At 37.7% G+C, this 22866-nt stretch overlaps 2 protein-coding genes across 6 annotated transcripts in view; both read right to left on the bottom strand.

Annotated features, from left to right (window-relative positions):
• The window catches only part of LOC105199766, a 116877-nt gene that overhangs the window by 3812 nt on the left and 90199 nt on the right, over positions 1-22866 (bottom strand). The gene's annotated exons all lie outside the window — the stretch shown is intronic.
• On the bottom strand, positions 17254-21797 carry LOC113005141. Of its 2 annotated transcripts, XM_039454539.1 has the most exons (3): positions 18575-21797; positions 17890-18410; positions 17254-17794 (listed from the first exon to the last, which is right to left on the bottom strand). In XM_039454539.1, the coding sequence occupies exons 2-3, from the start codon at positions 18376-18378 to the stop codon at positions 17432-17434; spliced, it is 852 nt and encodes a 283-aa protein (XP_039310473.1). In that variant the 5' UTR covers positions 18379-18410; positions 18575-21797; the 3' UTR covers positions 17254-17431. The 2 variants fall into 2 exon arrangements, with proteins under 2 accessions (XP_039310473.1, XP_025996071.2); XM_026140286.2 differs by having other exon boundaries at positions 17890-21797.

The raw sequence follows: 22866 nt of genomic DNA, 5'->3' as shown, positions 1-22866 counted from the left end.
AATTTGAAAACCATTATACCCTCGACATTTTTGTATTAGGATTTTTTTCTTAGAATTTTCCAAAGAATCCGTTCATAAAAAGAGAGGCGAGCTTTCTGGGATACACTGTATATTGTAACTTCCATAAACATTGTTCAGTTAACTTTTGTCAAAGGTTTGGAAGATTTTTTCAAGGCTGCCTCTTTACGACACTATATCTCCGACATTTTGCGCAATTCTTTAATAAAAAAAATTATAAAGTTTCTTAAAATGTATATTTTCAACTAAACAAAACTATAGTTTGATAACTTCAACAATCTCCAAAAAAAAAATTCCAGGAAATTGCCATTTTTTTGGCTTCTGGGTGTATATGCCCCCTTAAATTCACAAAACTAAAGCTACATTTATTGAAAATCCGTTAATCTTATATCATAAAAATAAACACTTTTTATGTTGTAAAATTAGTATTAAATTATGAAACTAAACCACTAAAACATTGTTTTTTTTAATAAAAATATGATCCTTTAGCTTTAATTCCTTTTTTGAATCAGTTCTCTATGATGATTTTGAAGAAAGTTAGAATTTCTCAAAAATAACCCTGCATTTATCGTAACTTTAACATATTTGCCAAAATTATATAATTTCATCAGTAATAAAATTTTTTTTATTAGTGTTATAAAGTACTCTTTAAGCCATTTAACTCTCAATTAAAACATTTTTCTCTATCGCTTCTTTATCTCTAGTTTTGACAATATACGCTTAAAAAAAAAACTGATTTTCTTCAAAAAGGTGTTTTAATTCTTCTAAAAGTAAAAACGGGTACGCATAAAAAAATACGTGTCTCTTATTTTTATCTGTACTATACCATATTAAAGGTCAAAATCAGAAGGGAACACCTCGTAGCCTTTCCTTGTAAGCAAAATTACGGTTAAAAATCATCTCATTACGGTGTATCCTTTAAGCGTAAAACGCGAGTAACTTCATATTGGCTAGTGGAGAAAAAAAATTACGTTGGCTAGTGTTATTTTTTTTATAAAATAAAATTTTTAGAAAAAATAGAATTATCTTAAGCTGGTATTCATAGTCGACGAATGTCATCAATCAATCACAGAGTCATGTTAGTATCTTAACCCTTAAACACACTGATCCTGTAAAATACGGAAACACATTTTTGGGTCTGGGAGACTTTTTCAACTTTGAAAAGCTATAAGCTTCTGATTACAATCAATATTTTTCTACGATGTTCTTTTTAAAACAAAAGTTCAAAATCTTAGGAGTGTAACTGCACAATCGGCATTACCAAAAAATAATTTATTGTGAAGTTATAAAAGAAAAACCATTAAGCAAAAATGAGAAATTGGTCAAAAATCCACTTTTTCTTCAAAAAATCATAGCTTCGCAATTAAAAACATTTAAGAATTTTCAAATACGGCGTTTTAAAGCTAAAGAGTCACTTTCAAAATAAAATTTGGCAAAGTCATTCCTTTTAAAAAAGATAATTATGTAACATGGAGAATATGAGATATTTTTGGGCATCTAAAAATCCACTTAAAAAAAAAATCATATCTTTGCAACAAAAAACTTTGAAAAACTTTACAATACGGCGTTTTAAAGCTAAAGATTCATACTTTCAAAAAAAAAATTATATCATTGTCATTTCTATTAAAAAATGTACTTATGTAACAAGGCAAATATGAGGTATTTTTGATTAAATCGTGTCTAAAATTGAAAATTGATGTGTTTCATTATATATTTTGGAAAAACTCCCTTTTCTACAGCATTTTATAGTATTCCAACTTTAGAAAGAGTATGTGCGACATCCGCAAACCGACCTGTTCGAACGTATTTGTCCAGCTCTTTTATGTAAAATACTCACTAAAAACGTTTCACTTACACACTATATGAGTCGCATTGACCCTAAGAAAACTTTGCTGCCGTGCCGTTCGAATTCTAGTTGACCAAAAAAGTTGATCAACCATATCAATCGAAAGAGGAAATTTCAAACTTTTTTTACATCTTGGTCCGAACCTCCTATCTCATTCCGTATTCACATAGCGAGCGTTCAAAACTTCATATAGGGTCTCTCAGACCCACTTATGTGTTTAAGGGTTAAGACGGTCTTGAAATAAGATTCGATTATGAATACCAATATTACATTTATTCTGTTTTTAATTACAATAAAAGACACCAAAGTGTAGAACTCTCAAAATTATCAAGTAATTAACTATTAATCGGCTAATAAGAGTAACCGCGGTTGTTGGTGTGTAGAAAATAACAATTTTATTAACTTAAAAACGGATGTTTCGAATCAGCTTCGAGTCATTTTCAACTACTATTCTTTTTCTCTTGATTGCAGTTAGATAAGTTTGCTTTTGCAAGATGCTGTCCGGCTGGGCAATGCACCGGTTAGGACCCACAAACAATTTTTATAACAAGATTAATTTTCGACCACTGTATAGAACATTGACGTTGATTTTTTAATCTTTTGTTAAAAGTTTTGTCCACCGCTTCCCCACCATAGAATCCCCACCATAGATTATTCATCAGAAAAGCCCGCAAATAAGCCAAATTGTTTTTGTGTGCCTAATACAGTTCAGTCTTTCGACGTGACAGATCATTGCGCGGAAGTTTAATCGTTACAAGTTGAATAATTCGTGTAATTCAAATGGAATGAATGTGGCTGGTTTTTGACAATTTGCGGGCTCCTCTGGTAAATAATTCTACAGTAGGGGAACGGTGGATAAAATTTACAAAAACAAAAAATGTTTAACAAAAAACTAAAAAGTCAACATTGATGTTTTATACAGCGACCGAAAATTAATTTTCCTATAAAAATTGTTCGTGGGTCTTAACCGATAGATTGCCCAGCCGAGGAGCATCTTGCAAAAGCAAACTTATGTAACTGCGCTCAAGAGAAAAGGAATTGTACATGACTCAAAGCTGAGTCGAAACGTCCGTTTTTAAGTTAATAAAATTGGTACAAAATTACCCTTTTAAAAAAGGTAAAAAAAGACGTCAAGTGTGTGTGTGTGTGTGTGTGTAAGAGAGAGAGAGAGAGAGAGATTGATTGATTGATTGATTGGGCGTTTATTACTGTCCTAGGGTAAACCCTCTAAGGACAGAAAGAATATACAAATGATACAGGTCTGAGAGCGGTTCAACTTAAAACTAGTAACAACAAATGTGAGAGAGAGAGAGTGAGTGAGTGTATGTGTGTGAGTGTGTGTGTACCCCTCAAATCTTTATTTTTTTCTACAAAACCCAAGTGGTACTATTTTTGCATCCTCATTGAAAAATTTTCCTATTCTAACCCATGTAGTACTCTCTATAATTTCTATATAAAACCTAAGTGATACTATCTCTCTGTATTATCATTGAAAAATCTTTCTATTCCAACCTAAATGATATGTACTTAAAAATAAATATTTTAGATTTAATCCAATCTAATTGTATTTTTCTAAAAAATGTATAAATTTTTAAATTGCGCTAATTATAAGAAAAATATATTGCTTTTTGAAATAACTGCTGATATTTTTAATAAATAAAATAGAAGTGATAGTATTTTTAATAAAACCCAAATAGTAGAATCTTTAATGTCGTTTTGAAAATTCATACTATGTGTGTGTTTGAATTAAAAATCTGTTCTAACCCAAGTAGATGTATTTAATTAAAAGAAGGTTCAATGGAATATACATATAACAATTAATCTCAAAAAAGAAACAGAAATATAAAATTTAGTAAAATAAAAAATTTTTACAAAAACTTGGCGTTGTTAGATGTCTAAATATAATCTAAATATGTTACGACCAAGAAAGTCGTCTCGTTATCACACACTCATACTGTGACAATAACACGCGCACTCCCAAAATAAAAAAACAGACTTTTAAAACGATAACTTTAATATAAGAATGTGACAATTCGTAAGAAAGATCAAGACGACAACGATCACAACAACCGTTGACAAGAAACGATCTTCTCCTGTTGCGCACATAGATCGCCTCGCACAAATCGATATTAGTCGTTTCCTCAAGACAAGCATACAACAATATAATGACGTAACAATAAAAATAATAATTACTTTTAAACTAAAAATATCTAACAAAATATTATAACAAATGATAAACAAGGTTAAATAGAGCGAGATAAAGATTTAACAATAATACTTTAAAATTTAAAGTTTTTCTATAAGCAGATTACGTATACAATTATGTACATAAACATGTTTCGGATTTACTTTGTTGGAGATCTCACAAACACATCGTCTGCGGCGTAGTAACATCGTGGAAAAAGCTTTACGAGAATCGATCTATCAATACTTGCATCCGCCTACAAGTGCCAATTTCGTGACACCGTACACATTCGCTTGGCGTACCTTCTTTGTCTTCTTCTCTCTCCCACGTTTCTTCTGACACGCGGTCTGTGCGCAATCCTTCACAGTACTCTTTCTGTACAATTCTAAGGTCTACAATATATACTTGTGTTTTGTACAATTACACACTGAGTTCCTATCATTCAATCATCGTCCCTTTCCTGCTCTACTTGCTACAGATTATGGGCCCAGAGCGACAGACGACACTTAGATTGATAACAAACGTGATACGTGTTGCGCGTGACCGCCATTAAGTGTTCACACAACTGTAAGTCAACAACAACGCGGAACGATGACTTACACAAACATCGTAAATTCCACGCAACTCAAAACATTGACCAAAGACAATTACGACACATGGGTCATCCAAATGAAAGCGTTGCTTGTTGTAAAGAATGACACAGGTATTACGTGAACGGCGAAAAACCATACTCGGAAGGTCCAGACACCGCCAATGACCCGGCCATACCGTCATCGCCGCATGGGAGAACGAAGACCGTAGGCAAAATCTAATCTTATCCTCACTATAAGTCCCACGGAACTAAAACAAGTACGCGGTTACATAACTTCAAAAGATATATAAGACAAGTTAAAATCGATATACGATTCCAAAGGCCTTGTGCACAAAGCAACATTACTCAAACGCCTCATCCAAACTAAAATGTCAGAAAGCGGTGACGTAAAGAAATATAGCTGAATTTTTCGACGCGATTGATAAACTAGAATCCATGGAAGTGAATGTCAACAAAGACCTCCTCTCCATCATGCTCCTCTACAATTTACCTAGTAGCTTTAAGAACTTCAGATGCGCAATCAAATCTCACGATACACTACCAAGCGCCAAACAATTAAAAATAAAAATTTTCAAGGAACATGAAACACGAAATCAAGCCACTGGGAGCAATGCTTGCGCATCGCAACATAACCCTAAACATGCATCTACACCGCGAAACAAAAACGATGCAAAGGCTCCTACTCGTTTCAAATACAAATGTTCTTTCTATAAAATGATCGGACACAAATATGCGGATTATCGGAAACGGAAGAAGCAAGAAATAGACAAGGCAAATAACACGGAGATCGACACTTTCTTTGCTGAGGTCGTCCAATACTCGACCGGAGCTGCGGGAAACACAGCATCAAGCCAGTGATGCCTTGACAGTAGATGCACATTCCACTTGTGCAAAGATATCCGAATGATGACCAAGCCAATAAGTACACAGAATGATATCAAATTAGCCAACAGTACGACCAGCTCAGTAAGAGCAAAAGGAGAAGTCCCGAAAGGAGAGCTCCTGATACAAATTAAGGATCAAGATAAACGGATCAAATTAGAAGATGCACTATATGTTCCGGATCTAAGGATCAATCTGTTATCCGTAGCCAAAATCGTAGATAAAAGTTATCGTATATTATTCGATTCAAAACAGGCAACTATACAGGACGATCAAGAAAATACCAAACTCATTGTCAAACGAAAAGACAACTTATACCTCCTGGAAGCATCCACCCAAGAAACAAACATCGCCACACAAAGGAAGAAATATAGAATCAAAATCTGGCACAAACGACTCGGACATCTAAATATAAACAATCTCCTGCGGATGTTAAAGACGCAAGCTGCATCAGAACTTAAGCTCCGAAAAAACAACAAAATCTCCAATTGCAAGATATGCATCAAACAAAAACTGAGTAGCTTACCGTTTAATCCTCGTGTTCACAGATCCCAACGTCGCGCCAAAATTATTTACTTTGATCTGTGCAGATCAATGTGCACTAATTCACTAGAAGGCGCACGTTACTTCATGACAATCACTGACGACCACTCTAGACGGTGTCATCTACTTCCTGAAAAGCAAGAGTGAAGCTTCGGCTAAATTTATCAAATACAAGAAATTCATCAAGAATCAGACTAGCCTCAAAAAAAAGGCCTTCCATTCGGATAACGGGAAGCAGTTTTGTAACTCCGTCATGGACACACTGCTAAAGGAATCAAGCATTCAACGTTAACTAACTATACCTCACACCCTGAGCAGAATAGAACGCAAGAATCGCACTTTGATTGAAACTGCATGATGTTTATTGGATCAATCTAATCTACCGACTCACTTCTGGACTAAAGCCATTAATACGGCAAATCACATACACAATCGTTGCATCTCTAAGAGCCTAGATGGGCAACGCCATACGAGCTCTAGAAAACCTGACATAAGCCATCTCCGATCATTCGGATGCAAAATGCTATTTCTAAATAAAACACCGAACGAAGAAAAGTTCGAACCAAAAACCATCGACAGCATCTTAGTCGGTTACAACACTTCGCGAGGTTATCGCATTTGGGTTCCCAAAAATTAAAAGATTATAGTCGTAACAGATGTAAAATTCTTAGACAAAATCAATCAAATCGATTCACAGAAAGAGATCGCAGATGACAACCCAGAGAACAAAATAAAAGGAATCCTCAATGACAAAAACAAACCTAGTGACTCACATACAACTGAAATTGGAAGTAACAGAACCGTGAATCGACCAGAGGACGACCAAATGGAGGAAATAGCCAACGCATCGGCCGAAGAATCTAATGTTCACATCATTCCGTCGTCTAACAAAAAAGTTAAAAAAATTCCACGCTATCCACAAAACCACCTCGCACGCGGCCCAGGGCGCTCGGACGGATACTTAGCGAAAAATCTGGCCGTCCTGCAAAACAATATCACCTAAGAGGATCCTCACAACAGCGAGAACCAAATCGGGCCAACAACGCTATACGGGATACACCGGAAAGCGAAGAATCCGATTCCAAATGATTTGACGCGCAATTTATAATGTCTGCATTTGAGATCCCCTTTTCACAAGCTGTTTCAGGTCCCAACAAAGAGGAATGGCGAGATGCTATATATAATGAGGTAAAATCTTTGGTTAGGAACGACACTTGGACGCTCGTAGACAGACCAGACCATGACAGGGTAATTGGTTGCCGCATCGTACTGAGAAACAAATTACAAACAGTTACAAACCCAACAAAAAACTCAAACGGAGAAAAGCCCGTGTTGTCGCCAAGAGTTGCAGCGCCCTGGCATTAATTTTCATGACACGCCCCGGTGGCAAGACTCGGATCGCTGAGGTTACTCATGGCAGCGGTTGTGGTTACTCATTGGCATTGAGCGTGATATGCAGATCTCACAAATAAACATCACCACTGCATATCTCAATGGAATCATAGACACAACAGTTCACATAAAGAAATTAAAATCCCTGCAACTCATAATCAAAAGAATCGTCGCAATGGAATCCGACACTCAACTTATCAATAAAGCAAAGGAAATGCTAACACAATTAAAAACAGGTGACAAGGTTTGCAGGCTTAACAAAGCCATATACGGCCTTCGGCAAGCCGGACGACAATGGTACTCGAAACTGGACACAACCCTCAGGGAGCCTCGGGCTGACACCCACCAACGCTGAGCCATGTGTCTATCACGATCAAAACAACCACGTCCTCTTGTTAGTATACGTAGATGACATAATCATTGCATCTCAACATGCAGTTTACATTAAATGGATAAAGAAAAAGCTTGCCAATGCATTCATGATCAAGGATCTCGGCGCCATCAAGTATTGTCTGGGGATAAAGGTACATCGAACTAGGGAAGGTATCCACCTCTCTCAATCTGGATATATTCGTGACATTTTAGAGAGGTTCGGCATGAGCAACTGCAAACCTTCGCAAATTCCCACAAATATTGGTGCAAAACTACAGGATAACGACGACAATACACACTAATGATCCTGCACTTCCTTATTGTGAGCTCCTAGGTTCGTTGATGTACTTAACGTAAGAGACTCGCCCCGATATTACTTATGCCGTTAGTGCACTGAATCAATGCATCACACCCTACAGCAAAACCACACATACGCCGAAAAGATACTCAAATACCTCAAAGGGACTATCAGACACGGTTTAACCTACACTAAGAGCAACAATTGCCTTATCGAGTTCGCAGACGCAAATTGGGGCAGTTGTAACTGTCGATTAAGATCCGGTGTAAGCACCGGAACTGTTTTCCTATCTCAAACGCAGCCATCTCTTGGGAATTGAAGAAACAGAGAACAGTAGCGCTTTCATCCACCAAAGCCGAGTATACTGTGCTTGGAGACGCCGCCAGGGAAGCGATTTACTTATCCAGATTCTTATCTGAAATTGATCTGTCATCTCTATCAACGGTGACACTTCACAACGACAATCAAGGAGCCAAAAAACTCGCGGCCCGATATTTCATTCACGATCAAAGCATATTGACATAAAGTGCCATTTTATCAGACAAGCTTTAATCGACCAATAAGTCTCGTCTACACACCTACTAAAGAAATAATCGCAGATGTACTGACCAATGCTTTATCAAACAAGAAACATCAATTCTGCATCAAAGGAATCGGAGTAGGAAACCTCCAAGTTGCCCGGACTCAAGTTTGAAGGAGGGTGTTGGAGATCTCACAATCACATCGTCCGCGGCGTAGTAGCATCGTGGAAAAAGCTTTACGAGGATCGATCTATCAATACTTGCATCCGCCTACGAATGCAATTTCGTGACACCATACACACTCGCTTCGTGCCTTCTTTGTCTTCTTCTCTCTCCCGCGTTTCTTCTGACACGCGGTCTGTGCGCAATCCTTCACAGTACTCTCTCTGTATAATTCTAAGTCTACATATATACTTGTGTTTTGTACAATTATACGCTGAGTTCCTATCATTCAATCGTCTCTTTCCTGCTCTACTTGCTACATACTTGTCCGTCTTCAATATGTTACAATTCCGATAATGTTGTAAAATATAATAGTTACAGTAATTTAAAAAATTATAATGACTTACAAAGTTACTTAAATGTTAAAAAAATTTAATCTTTAACTTACTTCGCAAAATTATTTTTATAACGCGTATCTTACAATTATCGCATTCATTTTAATGTCAATTCCTTCATTACTGTTCTTATCTAGCAGCGCCAAGTTTTTGTAGTTTAAAAACTTTATTTCAATAAAATTTTATATTTCTGTTTTCTCTTTAATTCTTTGAGATTAAATGTTATATGTATATTCCATTAAAGCTTTTTTCAATTAAATACATTCACTCGGGTTAGAACAGATTTTTCATTAGAAACACAGAATATATTATTTGAATAGTATTATTTGAATTTTATTCAAAAAGAAATTAGATTCTACCACTCAGATTTTATTAAAAAAATAAAAATACTATCACTTCCATTTTAATTGTTAAAAATAGTACAGCAGTTATTTCCAAAAGCAATATATTCTCCTTATAACTGGCACAATTTAAGGATTTCATACATTTTTTTAGAAAAATACGTTTAGATATAATTAAATCTAAAATCGAATTAAATCTAAAATATTTATTTTTAAGTAAATACCATTTAGATTAGAATAAAAAGATTTTTTAATGATAATACAGAAAAATAGTATCATTTAAGTTTCGTATAAAAATTATAGAGAGTATCACATGGGTTAGAATAAAAAAATTTTTCAATGAAGATACAAAGAGAGTACCACTTGGGTTTTGGAAAAAAAAACAAAAATTTGAGAGGTACACACGCACATATTTGGCGCCTTTTTAAAAAAAGTAATTTTGCATTAATATCACACGTTTTATAGTACTAATAATCATAACTTGATAATTAAATAGATAATAAAATACTAAAAGTTCAAAAAATTTGAAAGTTGATGAATTATACCTCAAAGGTTCCAATTTCCAGACAGAAAATTTATCAAAGCTCTTTTAAACATAATTCTTTAGATATTTCAAATAATTCCAATTTTGACTGAGCTTTTTCGGCAATGAGCTGTTGTTTAATAAAAAGCAATATACTTTTCATCAAAACATAAAAACCATTCTGAAGAACTATATGAAAAATTCTAAAAAAAATTTTCAAGGAATATTGTTATTAAAAATAATTTAATACTGTGTAATATTGATAAGTTATTGATCATTTAGGAGTCCTTTTTAGACAAATATAAATTTAAAAAACTAAATACAAATTTAACAAATGAGATATCGTCTATTATTAAAAATTACAATAATTCCCTCAAAATTTATGTATTTTGCATAATTGACAATTAAAAGAGAAAGCAATTTGACATTTGAAATTATGGCTATAAATATGACTTGAACCTACTAGTAAAACATTTCAATAATTGGTTTATGAATTTTTCGAATAATCCGTTTATCCTCAAAAGAATTTCAGATTATATCCAAATTATTTATTGAGTGAATTGAGTTTTAACTCAAAAAACTATGTTTATTCTAATCTGTGAATATGAATTAATTTAATTTATCCAGTGTAAGAAGCAGAATAGAAATAAAATTTATTGCTAAGTTTATAAGCTGAAACATTTAATTGCTGCCTTCATTGATTTTAAGATATTTTGTATTTTCCACAATACAAAATATAGCTATAAACATAAAAATAAATAAAAAAACTTTTTTATTCATATGTGCGCTGTGACGTGACATCCTGTTCGGCAGTCCGCGCACGCTGCGGCTCTACGTCCACTCGGCTCAAAGGCGGACGTGTCGGCGCGTGCGCTAATAATTTCGCGTCTTTGTTTTGTGTGCATGTGTTCATCCGTCAATTTTAGTGACAATTTGCAGATCGGCGGTTAGAAAATACCAATTTTGTACCGACGGGGTCTTACCCGGCAAGAAGAAAACTGCAAGAAAGAGAACGTACCGTTACCCGGAGCTTTACGGATCGTGCGCAGAATCGCAGTAGCGCGCACGACAGGTGATCTCAATTTAATTAATTACGTTATCTTTTACCGTCGCGACCGTACGCAACAGTAAGGCCGCTGAATATTGCAGGACGCAAAGAGGGGAGGTCGGACAAAAGGGATGTCGACACTCCACACAGATCATCGTGTCGAAGAGGAGCTGCAAGAAGATATTCCTGATTTGGTCCCGAGCGCGGAGGCAGGGGACATCGAAGAGTCCGTAAGGATAGCCGCCGGCCTCCGAAAAACCACGGAAAAAGTCGCGAGCTGCCCGAAGACATCGACATACCTCGAATTGCGCGCCGCAGCGCGACAGCCTGGTTAGCGGATCGCAAAGACCGCGTAATAAAGCGGAACCAATAGCGGGGCGCGACGAGTCCCGTGCATGAGGCGAGAGATCCTGCGTGCCGCCTGCCAAATTTCCTCGCGCTATCGATCATTTTGCTGTGGATCGTTGCAAGTGCCGTCACGAGCCGGGACGACCGAAGCTGCTTACGCTTCGAGGACGATCTTTCGAGCAAGGCCAGCGTCGTGGTGAGACAAACAAGACTATTGTAAAGCCAACAATTTCGCCAATCAGATAGGTCGCGCGTGCGGTAATCGTAATGAGAGTCTAAGTTCGCTGTAACATCTTCCGCCGAAATTGGAGCACACAAGTGATCGCGTGCTATCCGCGTGCTCTGCCGTCGTGCGCCTCATCTGATCAAGTCGCGTGCTAACTTTCTTGGGTTCCGTTTACTAAGAGCGTCGCCAACAACACAGCCAAGTCGCGTTAACTGTTGTAATATTCTTGTGTTGTTCGCAGTAGCGTTTATGGTAGATGTGTCTATGATTGGCGATCGCGTAGTTCCAATTGAGTACTTCGAGCCGAATGTAATATTGTGCAGAATGAGAGTGCGCGTGTAGCGAGTTTTGACTGTGCACGGCGTATGTTATCCGCCGTTGATTAGAGTTGAATCCTGACTTTCTCCATTCTGTGAGCTCGTACAGACGACCGCGTGGTATTTTCCGGCTGCGCCCGAGTCGCGAGAAATTGTTGCAGAGCTTTGTGATTTAATGTCCGAAATCAGCAGAAATATATTAGAAGTACAAATTGAAAACCGCCGTTTTCCAGTAGATGGCGCCAGCGGTAAATGCTGGCGCCAAACGTTAGATCAAAAATTTTAAATGTAAGGTTGGGCATCTGGCAACAATTCCTTATCATTGCAGTTGTGAATTTTTATCGGCGTTATATATTTTTTTGTGATCAAAAATGTCGAAATTTGTGCCCAATAAGCGTCATTTGCGGGAAGTTTTGCTTTTTGCCTTCAATTCGAAAAAATCTGCGGCTGAGGCGCGTCGAATGATTGTAAAAACTTATGGTGAGGCTTCCATTAGTGAAAGAACGTATCGAGAATGGTTCCAACGCTTCAAAAGTGGTGATTTCGGCGCAGAAGACAAGGAGCGTCCCGGACAGGTGAAAAAGTTTGAAGACGCACAATTGGAAACATTAATGAATGAAGATTCATCTCAAACGCAACAGGAGCTTGCAGATTCATTGAGCGTGACTCAACAAGCTATTTCACATCGTTTGAAAACCATGGGAATGATCCAAAAGCATGGACACTGGGTGCCATACGAATTAAAGCCGAGAGACGTCGAACGGCGTTTTTTCGCGTGCGAACAGCTGCTCCAACGGCAAAAACGGAATGGTTTTCTGCATCGTATTGTAACCGGCGATGAAAAGTGGATCCATTATGATAATCCAAAGCGAAAAAAATCGTGGGGCTACCGCGGCCATGCATCAACATCGACGGCCAAGCCAAACATCCATGGCTCGAAGCTCATGCTGTGTATTTGGTGGGACCAGCTCGGCGTGATTTATTATGAGCTGTTGCAACCGGGTGAAACCATCACAGGAGCTCGCTACCGAACACAACTAATGCGTTTGAGCCAAGCATTGCAGGAAAAACGGCCACAATACGAGCAAAGACACGAAAAAGTGATGTTGCTGCACGACAACGCTCGGCCGTATGTTGCTCAGGTCGTTAAAACCTATCTGGAAATATTGAAATGGGACGTCTTACCTCATCCGCCGTATTCTCCTGACATCGCCCCTTCAGATTACCACTTGTTCCGATCAATGGCGTATGGCCTGGCTGAGCAGCACTTCCATTATTACGAAGAGGCCAAAAACTGGGTCGATTCGTGGATCGCCGCAAAAGACGAGCAGTTTTTTCGACGCTGGATTCGTATGCTGCCCGAAAGGTGGGAGAAAGTAGTGGCCAGCGATGGACAATACTTTCAAGAATAAGTATGTAACCATTTTTCAACAATCAATCCTCAAATTTTGACAAAAAACGGCGGTTTTCAATTTGTACTCCTAATATTATTAATTTTCCTATTTAATTGGTCCCCTTTAAACTCTCTCGCTCTCTTTTATTTCCCCACCCGTAACAAACCAGCCTCTCTGCCAACTCCGTGGCTGACAAGGGGAGATTCAGATAAGTCATCCTGGGATTTCGATCCCAATTTTTTTAATTATTCAGGAAATAAAAAAAAAAGTTTACGTCTCCCGACGTTTGATCGAATAAGCCTTAGTTTCAATATAATAAATTTGTGAAAATTGCCCATACCGCGGCGCGCCATATAAGGCTTCGGTAACTGTTCTCCCAACCAGTGCAGTCGGCTCCGTGCGTTAGGTGCTTGCTTCACAATCGTAAGATCCGAGTTTGCTCCCGGATGGGTAAAATATTCTTTTTTTTTAATAAGTGTATTTATTTATCTTGATGATATTGATATAGTATGAGTAGAATGCATATGCGGATTCTAACTCGGGGATGTTAGAGGGGTGCGGGAAAAGGGGAGAATATTTCGGGGCGCGCGGGGGGACCTAACCGGAGATAAGGTCACGCGGGTGGATCAAACCGGGTGGGGAGAGAAAGATTAAAACGGGAACACGCGGGTAAACCTAACCGGTAGTTCTGCGTAATCAATGTTTAAATAAACAGCGATAACGCGAGGACCATGTTCTTGACCGATATAGGTTAAATAAATTTAACCTTTGAAATGTGCCGCGTGTAGGGTAAGGGGGGGGAGGATTTTTCGGGTCTCACGTGAGCTCTTTTTCATTCGCGGTTGTTGCCCAGTGGCATGTCTAATCTTGCAAGATATCTTTTTCTCTCTTTTTCTCTCTTAGTAAAGAAAAGCGCCGATAGTCCGGCTTCTAATGACACGTGTAAATAATATTTGGATTTGTTTACGTGAGCTCTCTTTCGTACCCGGTTGCCGCCCAGTGGTATGTCTAATCTTGCAAGGAAAAAGTTTCTTTCTTAGTAAAGATAAACGCCGATAATCTGGCTGCTGCACGTTGAAACAATATTTAGATGATGCAAGGAAAAAGTTTTAATATTTTGATCTATTAAACAAAACTCATGTTTCGGTTATAAGTTTGGCAAATGTATTATACGATCAATCTCGATGTGGACAGTAAATCAGTAGTAATAGTTACTTTCTAAAAGATGGTTGATCATATTGAGCATGATGACAATTTTATGGACCTTATAGAAAATAAAGTTTTAGAGGAATCGTCTGACGAAGAATCTGCGTTGTCCGACGAAAGTGCATATATCAGTGATTGTAGTGAAAGTCTTGATGATCTTGTAGAAAGAGTCGTGCCATCTCCGGAACTCCATGCATTGAGTTTAAATACCAAACACTGCATGTTTCAATTTTATTATTATTCGATGGAAGAGCCAGGCATATGCTCAGTGTGTATGATAAGGTTTTCGGACAATGAAATGAGATTAATGCGCGCCGTCCAAGACCACGAGACCGATTCCCTTGGTGAACTCTTCGGTCAATATTGCTCCCATTGCGCATTGCCTTTATTTACATATTTTCCAACCATTATGTGTCCAATCTGCATACCTCAACAATAAAATAACATAAAAAAAATGGTTGATCATATTGCAGACGACGAGTTTATAGACATAGACAAGAATCGCGCCAGTCACAATGCGATTCTTGAACGCGGCCTCGATCTCGCGCCATACGAGCGATTTTTTATCACCGGCTCTAGTACTTGCATAATTGCCACCAACGTGCACAAAACGTCTTTCTAACTGCGCTTTTTCACCTTTGAGTCGGACGATTCTTGACACAAGTGATTGTCTTTTTCCCACGGCAAGTCGAGGACGTTTGGCACTACAATGTTCTTCGAGCTGCGCGAAGCACTCGTCGCATCGTTGCAACCAATCAAAACATTCAGCTAAATTTGCGATTTGCGAGCATTGCTCGAGCAGTTCGCGTTCCACTTGCTCACTATTTTTCATTTTTTCAATTATTAGCACGTACTATAAAATGTCAAACAGCACTTGCACGTATATAGACAACACGAATTACAGTATCGATTGATGCTCTGAACGCGATATTGATCTCGTGCAAACTTTGCTTCAAAAAAGCGAGTTGTTATTTCCGACCACTGATCAACTCGGTCCAAGGGAATTTCTTCGTCGTCGTCGTACTGAATATAATACGTTTTACACCAATTATTATACAAAGAATTTCAGTCAGGTTCATCGTAGTTGGTGAACCATGAGTACACGTTTATTCGGTGCACTTTCCATTACCGGTGGGAATTATAATGTGCAGATAATTTTGGTAATAGGCATAGGATTTAATGTCTTTTGCTAACGAATCGAATACCATACCAATTCTTCGTCCATACTCATGACGAATAAAAAGATATTCATCATCATCATCATAATCATAATCATCATCATCAGCATAAATGTCAAACGTGCACAAATTGTTTCGTGTCCACGTATACACTTTCCTTCGCATTGGAAATGACAAGTCGGCAACACCCACATAGTTGATGCTAACACCTTGTCTCACGGCACGTTCACAGGTCCCGCGTATACCTAATTCTCGATAGCGTAAGAATTTCACTAGCAATACTCGTCGATCGGTTTCCTCCGGCAAAGTATCAAGAACTTTCAGGATATCTTCTACATCACAATCTATATCAGGCACTGCGTCGTCAATATCCATTTTTGACTGCGTTTAAAGTCAACATATAATTTTTCAATGTATGCACACTCTGCACATGTTAAATGGAGTATACATAAACATAGATTCGCCGCATTTGGAGCAGTAACGTCCGCCGTAAAGTCGTCCAAGAGAATCACTTTCATGGATTTGAACGGCATCCATTGAGTCCAATTCGATGTCAGACATCTCAACTATGCATGTTGTACTGCGAGAGCACCACTCGTCGAGTAATAAAATTGTATCATACAATGTTTGCGATCATTCAAAGCGCGTATTTCGTCCATTAACACAACACAAAAGGCAGGATGCTCACTTAAATCACTTTCACATTCGCTATCATTTGACATCTCTTCGTCTATCAAATCTTTAAAATTTATTTCTGCATTTTCAAATGCATCATTCACTATGTCTATAAACTCGTCGTCTGCAATATGACTAACCATTTTTTTTATGTTATTTTATTGTTGAGATATACAGACTGGACACATATTGGTTGGAAAATATGTAAGTAAAGGCAATGCGCAGTCGGAGCAATATTGACCGAAGAGTTCACCAAGGGGACCGATCTCGTGGTCTCAGACCGCGCGCATTAATCCCATTTCATTGTCCAAAAACCTTATCATACACACTGAGTATATGCCTGGCTCTTCCATCGAATAATAATAAAATTGAAACATGTAGTATTTTGTATTTAAACTTAATGCATGGAGTTCCGGAGATGGCACGACTCTTTCTACAAGATCATCAAGACTTTCACAACATTCACTGATATATGCACTTTCGTCGGACAACACAGACTTTTCGTCAGATGATTCCTCTAAAACCTCATCTTCTATAAAGTCCATGAAATTGTCATCATCCTCAATACAATCAAACATCTTTTAGAGAGTAACTATTAGGAGCCGTCTATATATTACGTAAGCAAATTTTTAGCCATTTTTCAGTCCCCCCCTCCCCAATGTAAGCAAATGTCAGATTTTCTAAGACCCCCCCCACCGCAAAAAATTACGTAAGATTTTCCTATATGCTCGATGTAAATTCTGAAAATGTCTAATTTGCTGATATTACTAATAACAATTCATTTTGGCGTATTTTTTTTTTTGTTTTCAACGCAACTATATGATTCTTTAAATAACTGAGAGTAGAGAGGATATAGTATCAGTGTGCAAAATACATATCCTTAAAATATTGTGAGAATTATAAGAATACAATATGTTATTGGCAAAATTAATAAAATCTTTTATTTCATTTAATTGTAATTATCAACACTCAATCGTCATTTTCAAATGGTCCTCTCAACCAATTACTCATATTATTTATCACAATATCCTCCTGATCAATAAAGTGCGAGTCGCTGTTACTATCTGCCTCTACTTCTGTTTCTTCCATCCACTCTGTATCTTCACACCCCAATACAGGATCTTTGATGACGCAGAGAACTTCTCCACTGCGTCGAGCAGCTATTCTGATCTTTATTACATTATTCGAAGCATGTGCATCCTCTTTCTGGAAATGCACATGCTTCGAATGATGTAATAAAGATTTTTTTGAAGCATGGTACAAGCCACACGTTTTGCAAATACGCCCATCCAATTGCGATTTTATGGATTGGCAAAAAAGATCATATGGAACCTGTAATATAATTCGTCAAAAATATATTACAAGTGCAAACATACTGTATGTATTTGTACTGTTTTGAAATATGTGTAATTTAATCAATTTTCTACCTGCAAAAAACCTCTTGAATCGGGATTCAGTTTGAGAGAGATACGAGTCATCAAATCTAAGAAACTCCCATCTGTTTCATTCTCGGTGACGACTAAATCATGCGTTGTTTGCGTCACTCGAATTGAAAGGGGAAGAAATCCTTCTGACAGCACCCTTTTTAACCCACTCCGAGTAATGGAACAACAATCATGCGAGTTACACTTCACAATCTGAAGCAAATACTGGCTTTCTCGGACATGACGGCTGTACCATTTAGCATCACATTCTTCGGAGGTATCAAGCTTTTCCCCTGGAGGAACATACTGTGCGTGCACTGGATGTCCATCGATTGTTAGGCTGCTCCATACCTCTGCTAGAGCTCGACCAGCATATTCAAAGTTTTTGAGCTCCAGTTCTTTATCGACAGTCTTCCCCTGTACATTGAGATGTGTCCCAAATTTGTCATGGGGCAAAATAAGACCAGCAAGTTCATGGGTCAAGGGAGCCATGCAACGTTCTACTCGGTTAAAGGCGCTTCTGCCTATAAGAATTTTTTACCAATAATAAAATATATAAGCTCGGAATGTCGTAAAAATTAAAAGTAACTTTATTCACAAAATATTGTATTTTAACTGGTGCGTTTGTGGCAACAAATATAGCATCTAAATTATATTTTTTTAAATAGCTGATAGCATGGGCAATCACCTTGCTGTAGCGCGGGTTCTCATCCGGTCCGCCATCTACAGTTAAAATCAAAACTGGCTTCACACTGCCCTCCTCTGTTCTTGCTAATGCATGAAACGCCTCCAGATCTAGAAGTGCGTGCAAATCCCGTGCGTGGGTGGATGCTGTGGACGAGGAATGCTTGCCACTTCTGATGGCTATAAAAGTCGGACCCGAATAGCCCACAGCTTTAGGACAGCCCATTTGTTTAGAGCTAATGCATATTCCAGCGTAAACAGAAGGTATAAGTTTGTGTCTCGCTGCTACCACCCAATCATGGTCGGGTAATGATACACGGTACTCGACATGCATTAATAGTGGAGCTTGTTTGTTTGCTGCTGTTAATCCTATCGGCACTCGGGCCTTATCGTCCTGTGAAATAAAACACACTTGCGACGGACCAAGAAGAGAAGCAAGGCATTCTAGATATCTTATGGAGGCCGTGGCAAAAGGGCTATCCACGTGCTTACGATGCAAGTCTGTTTGTGCGCGAGTAAGTCTTACGGGCACCGTTTTCACATGACGCTGTCCCTCTAGAGTGCGTGAGTTTTTAGGCAAGAGTCGTAGATAGGTTGCGGATCTAATATAAAGGGATTAAGATTTTTGTAAATATTAATTTCAGTCTGGATAAAATTCAAGAAAGTCATTTAAGAATAGAGTTTATATTATATATCTGCTAAATGAAAAACCTAGTTTAAGCAACTCCTCATGAAGTTCATCAAGAGTTTTGATGCTACGAATTATATCGGAGCGCCTTCGGTCATCCGCAGCACTGCCAAACATCGCAATGTCGATGATAGTTTTCAGGAGGAGTGGCTGATTCTCTTCTATTCGGGGTCTGCCAACCCTGTCTCGCTGGTGCAATTTCACTTTCACCACAGGAAATTCCGTGCATATTTCGCTCATTTTCGCCTTCTTATTATCACGGTGCTTTTTTGATAGGCAGCATTACTCTTCTTTCTTTTCAAATCTCTTCTTTCTTTTCAAATCTTGCTTCTTCTAGCGTTTTTTTAATTTTTTTAATTTCATCCTCGATGTCGCTAGAGTGAAATGAGTCGCGAGCTAAAAGCAGAGAATTTAATCGCTTTTCCAAGACCATGATATTCTTTGCCGCAGCCTCTTGCCCGGGTGTCGAGTATTTCCTTGATACTAATGAAGAGGCTGCATCGATTTCATGGTCATCTACATCGTCTTTATTATCTGTATTGTCTATAGTTTCTCTTGCTGCGAGATAAGCGCAAGATGTTGTCTGAGCAAGCGATGCACCGCTAGACGAAGGAGCTACACTAGACACTGCAGCAGGCGGAGTCTAAAATAATCGAAAATGTGAAAGGGAGAATTCTTGAGGTCGACAATGACAATGACGTCTCTTACATCAAAATATCAAAAACTTAGAATTTGCATTGCGATATCTCCGCTTGTAGGGCACGGAGAGAAAAAATAAAATCACTTTTATTATACAATTCGACCCCAAGCTATCGATTGAGACTACTCAGAACTTGATCGGTTTAGCCGTTACTGAGATCTGATAATCTCGGTATGCTTGAACTCACTGATTCGCGTAAAAGAGGCGGCGGTCGGTTCTCTCGCTCGTTCATTTAGAGAAGAGACAAAGAGAGAGACATAGGCGCGTCTCTTGATTTAAAAAATACAATTTTATATAATATTTTAGAAATAACTAATTTTGTTTATAATGAATGAATTTCGATAATTTTTGAAATAAATGGTTTTTAAATTATTTATATAAAGTTTTAAAATATTTATTTAAATCTGCGAGCTCTATATTGTTCGAATAAGCATATAGAAAATTAAAAAAGTACTTTTATATTATTCATTAATTTTTTTATTTAATTAATAAAAGGTTTAGCGTCGAAAAATGAATTTTCATAACTCTAGTTCTAATTGGGATTAAAAGATAATTTTTAAATAACCCTAAAATTTTGATAAATCTGAGATCGAAAATTAGATCAAACCTTGACAACTCATTTTTATTTGTATGAAATTGGTATAGATACATTTAGGTAACTAACAACATGAGGGCTAAAGAAATTTTTATAATGTTAACACCGAAAAAACATATTTTTAACTAATAAAAAATTCTTAAATCTCACATGAAGTAATTTATTCCAGTTCACATTTTTTTCAGCTTCATATCTTTTACAATTACAGAAAAAAATGTCACTGTAACTATTGCGGATTATTTTTGGAAAAAGAGCTTCAATACTTACCTTTTGAAAAAACGATAATATATTACGTGCTTTTTGTTTTGTTATATGCTCTTCATAATTTGTGATCAAAGCCGAGATACAATTATCGAACTCGGCTTCACACTTATTTGCATTTTTTGTATCCTTCCATATCTTCGTCACTTCTTTTTGACAAAAGTCTCCTATTTTATCAGGATATCTTTTTCTATACGCTTTAAACAGCGTACCGAACTGTTCACTCCGCTTAGAAGTATGCATTTATATATTAATATAAAAATCTTAAAGTTTAATACACCTCTAAAATAATTAAATAGTAGCGCGAATGACTGGTGTAGATCAACACTCGTTATAGACGAACGTTCCGCGAGAACTCGCCAGTGACAGAGAACGATTCGCGTATGGATCCACGTATTTGTCGCGTATGAACAAATGAACTTAGAAACAAAATAGAACTCACAGTCTGCGGACATGATCGCGCATGAAGCTGCGTATTTTATTTGAACAAATGAACATGGAAACCAGTGATGGATTATACATGAGGCATATGAGGCGCACGCCTCAAAGCCTGGTCGCTGGGAGGACCCGACCCAAAACTTGAAAAATGTTTATAAAAAATTAGAGCAAACGCAAAGTGTTAAGTTAACATTTCCTAATATCATTACTTTACTGGAAATTTATTTAATAAGCCCATTATCCAATGCCTCTGCAGAGAGATCGTTTTCCACATTAAAACGGATAAAAAATTACTTATGAAGATCGACTGTGGGGCAAACCAGACTAATTCTTTCTTTCTCTAGCGCTTTCGTTGCTATACATAGAGAACAAAAATATGAACAATATTGACTGTGATGCTATTATAAAAGACTGATTAAAGAAAGCAAGACAAAAATATATTTGTTAATACACTGGGCAACAAAATTATCGCAACACTCATTTATATCAAAATTTCGCACAACTTCAAATAATCGTAACTTCGTTAAAAATTATCGTACTTGAAAAAATTTTTTTTATTTTAAAGCTTAAAGTCTCTACTTTAAGATGCATTTGGCCAATTTTGAATTTCTTCTTTCCTCCTTCCGCCGTCTTTTTAAAAGTAAAGACATGTTTTGTCTCCGAACATTTGCAAAGTTTGACGCACTCCACGGAGTAGGACGAATTTTTTTCGCAAATGTCACAATAATCATCGTAAAATTTGGACTTTTCGCTGCAAATTAAAAAAAAAAGAGGTTCGTACGATTTTTTTTTGAGGAGTTAGGATGTATCAAAGTTATGTATGCATTTTGGTCAGTTACCGTCAGCATTAGCATTACCCGATGTGCACCACGGGGAGGTTGCTGGTCGGATTTCGCACATCGTGTGTGTGTGTGTGTGTGTGTGTGTGTGTGTGTGTGTGTGTGTGTGTGTGTTACAGCAGAGATGAGGACCCCACGGTTCGTCACTTCCGCAGTATTTTATGACTCCAAACCCTCTCTGCGGTGTGTGTGTGTGTGTGTGTGTGTGTGTGTGTGTGTGTGTGTGTGTGTGTTACAGCAGAGATGAGGACCCCACGGTTCGTCACTTCCGCAGTATTTTATGACTCCAAACCCTCTCTGCTGTGTGTGTGTGTGTGTGTGTGTGTGTGTGTGTGCGCGCGCGTGCAAGTGTGTGTGTGTTGCATAAAAAATGTGGGTGCTCTCGCATTTAATATGAGGTATTCCCACCTCGTCTTCGAATGACTTCTTGTAAACGGTCATGCATATTAATGCATGACCTAATTGTGGCTTGAGGAATTTCGTGCCATATTTGCTGTAATATTGCTCCTAACTCCTGCAGATTTGTTGGTTGTCTCTCCACATCTCGCAATCTTCTTTCCATCATATCCCAGACATGTTCAATGGGATTCAAATCCGGGCTCATTGCTGGATGTGGTAACACCTCGATGTTGTCTTCTCTAGCTGACGTTATTCGTCTTCGACCTTGTCCTCTCCTTTGACGAACAACATCAAAACTCTAAACTGTAAACCTATTCCCATTACACTCAAGAAGCAAACGATAGTCGTAACAATGCCTCGTTTGAACGAAATTCAA

Source organism: Solenopsis invicta, chromosome 10, assembly GCF_016802725.1.
Source record: "Solenopsis invicta isolate M01_SB chromosome 10, UNIL_Sinv_3.0, whole genome shotgun sequence".
NCBI lineage: Eukaryota > Metazoa > Arthropoda > Insecta > Hymenoptera > Formicidae > Solenopsis > Solenopsis invicta.
Note: the sequence above shows the minus strand (reverse complement) of the source record. Positions and strands in the feature narration are given on the sequence as shown.